Genomic DNA, 7,720 nt, shown 5'->3' on the forward strand with positions numbered 1-7,720 from the left:
ATGAGTAAAACATTTATTGGTTATTTATATGTGATTGAGTTGTATGGTTGAATCAACTGGTGTGACATGTTGAAACTATAATCACATTCAGAACATTTATATTTGTATTTATAACATCTTTTGTTAGCTGTGTGAGCACTGAGGGCAATGTTACATGACCTGATTGACACAGGGTTCCTAATCTCTTAAGTACTACAGATTTCAGAGGAAATAATGAACGCAGCACTCTGACAGAGAATGGAGAGGGGCCAAACCAGGATGGATTTCCCAGACGGCCCCTTTGCTGTCCAAAGCAAACACAGGTCCCACTGTCCCTGAGGTGTCAGGCTCAGTGTGTACAGTGAAGCTTCAGACACTAGGGCTCTTTCAGACTCTGTCAGACTGACACAGGAAGAGAGATGGCACAGACACAGACACAGATCATGCCAGATTTAGATCCTATTATACACAAGTTTTAATTAAGAAGTTGTTGATCTTGAAGCTTCAGCCTGGCATAAGTACATACAGTGGGTCTTTGTGAAGGATAGGGGCAGGGATTTATTTTCTTCATATAATTAAAAAAAAAAAAGTGTCAGTGTCAGATACTGTTTCCTACATTAACCTATTATATCCGGATGTTTTTTTTTATTTTATTTTTTTGCAGTAGATTTATTATCACAAGGATAATACATGAAAGTAACCATATGCAAAGTCAGAAAAATGGAAAAGGGGGTAAAGAAGATTCTGAAAATACTCTTTGATCATTCTTCTGCATATCTTGCCACAACGACTGGTATTTTTCTTTCAAAGGGTTCTCTTTTGAAGAAAGTGTTTGAAGAGAGAACTGAGGCATAGTAGGCATCCTTGATAAGACGGAGACTGAATCCTACCTACATCACAAGCCAGTGCTCCCGGTACACAGTCGAATCTTTCATCACAACATAACTAGAGCATCTGAAGATTGAGCCATCAAAGCTAACAAACTCATCTAGTGTTCATTTCACACTGAAGAGATGGCCTTTATTCTTATGTTCAAATTAATGATTAAACACAAATATGAATCTTTGGCACAGTTGATATGTATATGCTTTGAATAATCAAAAACAAGTTTAATAATAAAAACTATTACTTACTAAAAAGATATTGCCATAATAGAAAAAACTTAAAAATATACACAAAAATAATAATTCAAAAAATAATAACAAACTGAATTATACAAAAATGCTATCAATTCAGAGCTTCAACTTCATTAAGAAGACTAAACAATCTCAGCAGAACCCTTATTGTTGTCTTAAATAATTTGTTTTCCTGGTTAAGTAGATTTTTTTTAATCACAAAGGTGTCTACCATTAATAACTGTAGTTACTCATGTTGAAAAAATAAGTATGAAGCTACATCTAATCCCATGTAATGGACATTGGACATATTTTTGCTTTTAGATATTTTATAATATTAAGATATTTTTGTTTCAATCGTACAGACACACACATACAGTGTGTTTGGTGTAGTGTCCAGTCCGTTTCCTTCAAAGCATCAAAGGCTCTGCTTGAGAGGACCCTGTAGGCTTCCTGTATGCTCTGATAATCAAGTTAGGGCACTAAGCTAACCTATCTGCTTCCTGACTTTAATTAGAACGGCTGAAAGCAGCCCTGCCTGCAAGATTTACACACACAGCTCTATCAAAGGCCACTTTGTACTGAGCACACTAAACAACAAAGAAGGGCAAAGCCTCAAAGCCAAGAAGCAGACCTCTGCTGCCCTAAGACTAATCCTGTCATAAGGAGTCCTCTTACAATATCGTATTGTTTTGGATTAGAGGGAAAAAACAGATTTGGGGATTTAGAGCAGAAACTATATTCAAAATCTAATTAAACTGATTTTAAGAGGTAGTGTATAATAAAGAGCTATCTCGTGCTATTGTCTAACAGTAATAGTATAGACCACTGGTGAAAATCAAAAAGACAGTCTTTGTAGTAAAGTATTTGGCAAGCGACACTAATGAAGTCATGCTGCAACAAAGATCTTGACTTTTTCTATCACACATTAGTATTATGAAATTCATTATAACATCAGACACGAGTAGATTTTCTGAAAGTTAAACAGTTGTTGGACAGGTAAACTGGTTATTACATCTGTGTTTGTTTCTTCTCAATGTATATCACCGCTAAATGTCAAAAATATATAGGATAAAAGATACATAATATGAAATGACAAATAAATTATTCAGAATATTAGGGATTCACTAACTTTGAAATTCTGGCCATTACCAATAATGGCCAATAACCAGTAAATGGATTAAAAACAATAAATAAAAAAAATCTTCAAAAGAAAGTACTTTTAAAGGGATATATCTTGGCCCATAATCTCAAACAATCCCTTAAAGTTGCTAGATGATGATCTAAACTAAATAGGCAGAAATAATAATTAATTATAGAGTATTAGCTGATATTGGATATGGTGCCAATGCACAGCACATCCCTACAAAACAAAGCTTTCACGACTCTTCTTTTAATACAAAAACAAAACAACTCACAAATGTTGTGTTCTTTTGAAAAACAAGATCAATCACGTTTGTTTCTTTGAAACTTCAGATTTATTTGAACTCACAATTAAACCAGTCAGGTTTTATAGATGTGGACAGTCAGTCATGGAGACTGCCCATACTGATAATTTCCAGCAAAAATAGTCGTTCTTCGCTGGCTGTGTTAGTTTAACAGCTATACACATATCATAAACATTTTGGATTCTATGAGAAAGGGCTTTATGTCATTTTTCCGCGAGAGTGAAAGGGTTCAGCACCCTTGAAGTACATCCTCCTGAATGTACAGCGGGAACATGAAGAGTATGTGGTAATTGTCCTTGAGGACGGTGTCCTTCAGTCAGTGCGCGCCCTTCTGGACCATCTGTGTAAAGCGGTTGGTGACGGCGAGCGTCGTGTCGATGAAACGCTCCACACAGCTAACGAGACAAGTCTCCGTTCGCGAGTCCAGCTTGGAGCTCGGTTTGTCCACGCACTTATCCCAGCAAACATCCGTAAAGTTGTGAACCTTGAATAGAACGTTAAACGCGGTTAAAACGCGCCAGGCTTGCTGACTGGTTTTGAGTGACAGCACAGCGGTACTGAAGAGTTACCTACCTGCGCTTGAAACTGAGCCTTTTGCTGCTCCACTGCGATCAGACGCTGGAGCTCCGCAGCCTCAGCGCTGTCAGATGAACTAGCCGACGGCATATCAAATCTAGAACTAAAATCAGCCATGGCGAAACTTTTATAGAGACAGATTATGTGCACATGAACATGTGAAGGATAAAGCAACTGCGCTCGCTGACAGGCATGGACGTGAAAGCAACTACTTCCGCCGCAGAAATATGACGTCATAAAATAAAAAAAATAACTGAAAACATTGACCCCAATTTTTCTTTGTGATTAGAACATGTTTTATTTGGTTTTACTAATATCCCCTCAAAATAAAAGCAACGAGTACTACAATATAAATTAAATTCTAATTATTGCTAAATTTCATATTCGAGTATGTACAGTCAATCCAATCCTTTGTTTTTGGTTCTTGAAAAAGAAATTCAAATTTATGTTGAGCATTTTTTTTTTAATTATTTACATTATAAGAATGTACATTAAGACATTAATTAAATTAATTATAAGTTTAATAAAAGCATTTCACCCAAATGCTCATTTTGTCATCATTTTGAAGAAACAATTATTCATTTATTTTGTAAGTGTGTTTAATGAAAAGTGTCTAGGGTTGACTTTTCTTATTTTGCTAAAATGAATTTATCCCCAAACTTCTGCATTAGCCAATTTTGGTTTAAAGAGAGAGAGAGAGAGAGAGAGACCTTCTTCATATTAAGTATATAATTATTTTTATTACTATTCCTTCCTAAACGTTACATTCAAGATAATATGCATTTTTATGTATTGTAACCCTCTTAGAACATTTTGTTGATTGACTTTAACTCTATTGTATTTTGCTCTGAATTAAAAAGTGTTGCAGATACCCTGTGTAAATTAAAAAGATACAAAAAAGCAGTTAAAACATACCGGATTTTAAGTAAGATTATTGAATCATCTGTGAACAGAGATTGGATTTAGATGAAATTTCCTACCCCTTACTTGAGTCAAAATGAAAAGTAAACAAATTTTATTTTTATTATTATTATTTATCTATTTCATTTTTTAGTTTTTATATCATTATTATTGTATTGTATTTTTATTTATTTTATTTTATCTTGTTTATTTATTTATTTATTTTATGTTTAACTTGTTAATACTCTAAAACCCTCGCAACTGGTTGTTTGTTCTTACTCAGTTAAAATCTAATTATCACTGTACCTTAACAGTATGTTTTCTCATTTCAAATGTTACTTGCAAAACGTTAATAAAAAAAAAATAATAAAAAACTCTGGTGGTTGCCTACTCTACCCCCAGAGCGATAGATGGCGTTATCGAGTAATTATAGTGAAACAACGCACTCCTGAGAGAATGACCCACTGTTACAGAAACAACTGCTTTACCATCATACCAATATGAATCTTATCTGACCTTGTAGTTGAACAGTCATGGCGAGCTTGATTCGTTTAAGCACTTTCTGCCAAAGAGGAATAAGACGTAAGTAATCATTTTAGTGTTTTTTTTTTTTCTCCGGATGACTGAATGAATGAATATGAGTGTTATGATATTACACAATATGGCACATGCTGTTCATTGGCATGTCAACACAGATTTATTTATAATCATTAGATAAATGTTAGCCACTGAACATTTTTATGATATTTGTACGATGTAGTGATTTTGGTTACACTTTATTTTAAGGTGACCTTAAAATAAAGTGTAACCAAAATCACTACACCTTAGGTGTCCTTGTTCCAGTGTAATTATACATTTAAGTACTGAGTAATATTAACTACATGTACTTACTTTATGGTTAGGGTTACTTGCATGTAATATAACATAATTTATTGTTATTACAATAGTAAGTACATGTAACGTGTAACAAGGACACCTTAAAATAAAGTGTTACCATGATTGTTTAAATGTAATATTTTATACCATGTTCAGCTGTGCTTCTCTGCAACACACACTTGGCTCGTGGGTTGGCTGCCTATCAGAAGAATCGAGATGTAGAGCCTTTCCGATTGGCAGCAGGGAGGATCCACACAACTTCAGCACACTCAGGTGAGCGATGACACTAATCATTGTTAAAAATATATTTTTCCATGATCATTCTCTTCTCCATTTATAATGCTGCAAAAGCAGTGCTACATTAACAATGAACTGTTGTTGAAACATTGCCCATTCAGTAAAAAATATTTCACATGATTTTAATACATTTTAATACATTTACATTGAACCAAAGGATATTTTAATGTTTTATAAAATTAAGATTTTAGAAAATTTTGAATTCAGTTTTACTATTTAAATAATCAAAAATGAAGTGACTGTTTGCAGGCAACGTTAATAGTCAGTATTAGGACTGTAAAAATGACAATCGAAATTCCTTTTTTCTAAAAACACTGTTTCATAAACTCTCTTACTTTGCATACACAACGGTCGTTAGCAAAATGAAAATTTCTATTTGTTTTTTTTTTTTAGTAGTCTCAAGTTCAAGGGCAGCGTCCAAGCACTGGACGGGTGAACGGGTATTGAGTATAGTTCTGTTAGGTATGGCTCCAGCCGCATACCTGTGTCCCGGTCCGCTACTGGATTACTCTATTGCTGCGGCTCTCACACTGCATGGACACTGGTAAGAGTGTGTGCATCTGTCACTCGTTTACGTCTGAAGAGCCCGGCTTAATGCTTGTTGTATAGGTTGTTTTATTGAAAGTGGATTTTAGGTGCCTCAGTCATCAGTGAGATAATGCAATATTTAAATTATTTAAAAGTCCTACAAGCACTATTTGTATTCTATTTTTAGTTCAATCTTTTTTTCTATGTTTTTCTTCTTCTCCAGGGGGATTGGTCAAGTCCTAACAGACTATGTCCACGGTGATGCTAAGGTCAAGCTGGCTAAAGCTGGCGTCTTGCTGCTCTCCACAGCCACATTCTTTGGTCTCTGCTATTTCAATTACCATGATGTTGGTCTCTGCAAGGCAGTCGCCATGCTCTGGCAGATATGATTATTTGGCCAGAATTAAACTGACTGGTTTGAAGGATTAATCACCATTTTAGGTACTTAAGGTCTTTTGAAAACGTACCTATCTTCAGCTTAACAGATGACAACGTACCATCTCCTAACATATGTTACATGTTTGAATAATATTTGTCATAGTGATATTTCACAAAAACTTTTTAAATGAAGAGCAATGTGAAATTAAAAGGATATTTCACATTGCTCTGCTGATGACCTGTAGGCTATTTACTGAGCATTCCAGATGACAACTACGGTTGTTAATAATTAGCTTTTTCCTTATTAGTACTGTATATGAGAACAAAGGAGGTCTCTAAGTGTAAGACTATGTTCAGTAACTATGTTAGTATTAATTATTTCAGCAGTTACTGTCAATGTCCAGCAGAGGTCAGTGCTTTTCAGTTTTATTGGGAATGCTTGATCATATTCACACTGTCTGTGCAGGTCACATTTGTGTTTACAATATGCTTTAAAACCAACAAATTTACTTGAATACTCTTGTGTATTTGTTTTATTTGAAGCATGATAATTTCATCTTAATAATATTAAGATGCTACAGTGAATAAACTGCTGAGATTTTTTCTTGTTATAGTTTACCAACCACAAATGAAAATAAATCATGTAGTAATTTGTTAGGATTCTAAACCATTATACTTATACTTACCATACTTATACCATTATAAATTATACTCTATATTAGTAGTTGGAATCAGCAAAGATTTGCCAGTGCAATCATATGATATAATATAAATTCAAATAGGCTAGATATTATTGGAGTTTGATATTTGTTCAGCATTTTTTACTTGGCACCAGCAACTGAGGCTTTAATATGGAACCACTGATAGATTGCATGTTTCACAACAAGTTTGTCTTGTGAGTTTGATTTGAATGTGGATGGGCACCTCTCTGAAACACCAGTGGGACCTTGATCTCTTCACAGAATTCAAATAAAGGCTAAATAAGGATTCCAGACTGTTGTGGAAACATTTACCTATTTATTTTGACTACTAATTTCACTTTAATGGCAATGAGGTTTTTTTCATTTCCAATAAAGTCTTCTTGTACTGCAGTTATGCTGTATTGTGCAACATGTAGCAAGTGCTGTGGTTACAGTAGACTTGGCAAGTGTTTTTTTATTTTTATTTTTTGTAATGTAGACTTCCTATAAAATATTCGTACAAAAATATTTTTGTACAAAAAATGTTTGCCTATGGAATATTTCACCCGCATAGATTAATAACCCGCACGTGAGATCCTCCTTCGCGCCAAAGGTCGTTGTCCTGACAACGAGTCTCGCGAGCAGCGGATTACTTACTTGTAACAGACAGTAAATCAGCGTCTTTTCCGTAGTCTACTGCAGGATGGATATAAAAGTATAAAACACGTTTTGGTTTGACAGTATCGTTCATATGTGAACTAGTGTTGTCACGGTACCAAAATTTCAGTATTCGGTACCGATACCAGTGAAAATCCACGGTTCTCGGTACCAATTTCGGTACCACATGCTAATTAAAAACACTATTTTAATAATAGTCAAACAAAATAAAATTTACAAAAATCAATGCCATTCTTCATACTTATTTAAATTGTGTTTCAAGTTT

General features: G+C 34.4%; 2 protein-coding genes across 2 annotated transcripts; one reads left to right on the plus strand and one right to left on the minus strand.

Moving 5' to 3' along the window:
* Positions 1 to 2,553: 2,553 nt before the first annotated feature.
* timm8b (translocase of inner mitochondrial membrane 8 homolog B (yeast)) lies at positions 2,554 to 3,336 on the minus strand. Its single transcript, XM_058776678.1, has 2 exons — positions 3,116 to 3,336; positions 2,554 to 3,026 (listed from the first exon to the last, which is right to left on the minus strand). Exons 1-2 carry the CDS (start codon positions 3,233 to 3,235, stop codon positions 2,859 to 2,861), a joined length of 288 nt encoding a protein of 95 aa, XP_058632661.1. The 5' UTR covers positions 3,236 to 3,336; the 3' UTR covers positions 2,554 to 2,858.
* Positions 3,337 to 4,442: 1,106 nt separating this feature from the next.
* Positions 4,443 to 7,089, plus strand: sdhda (succinate dehydrogenase complex, subunit D, integral membrane protein a). Its single transcript, XM_058776672.1, has 4 exons — positions 4,443 to 4,600; positions 5,051 to 5,167; positions 5,585 to 5,735; positions 5,943 to 7,089. The coding sequence occupies exons 1-4, from the start codon at positions 4,552 to 4,554 to the stop codon at positions 6,106 to 6,108; spliced, it is 483 nt and encodes a 160-aa protein (XP_058632655.1). The 5' UTR covers positions 4,443 to 4,551; the 3' UTR covers positions 6,109 to 7,089.
* The last annotated feature ends 631 nt before the right edge of the window (positions 7,090 to 7,720 follow it).

This window comes from Onychostoma macrolepis, chromosome 05 (assembly GCF_012432095.1).
Source record: "Onychostoma macrolepis isolate SWU-2019 chromosome 05, ASM1243209v1, whole genome shotgun sequence".
In the NCBI taxonomy this organism is placed as follows: domain Eukaryota; kingdom Metazoa; phylum Chordata; class Actinopteri; order Cypriniformes; family Cyprinidae; genus Onychostoma; species Onychostoma macrolepis.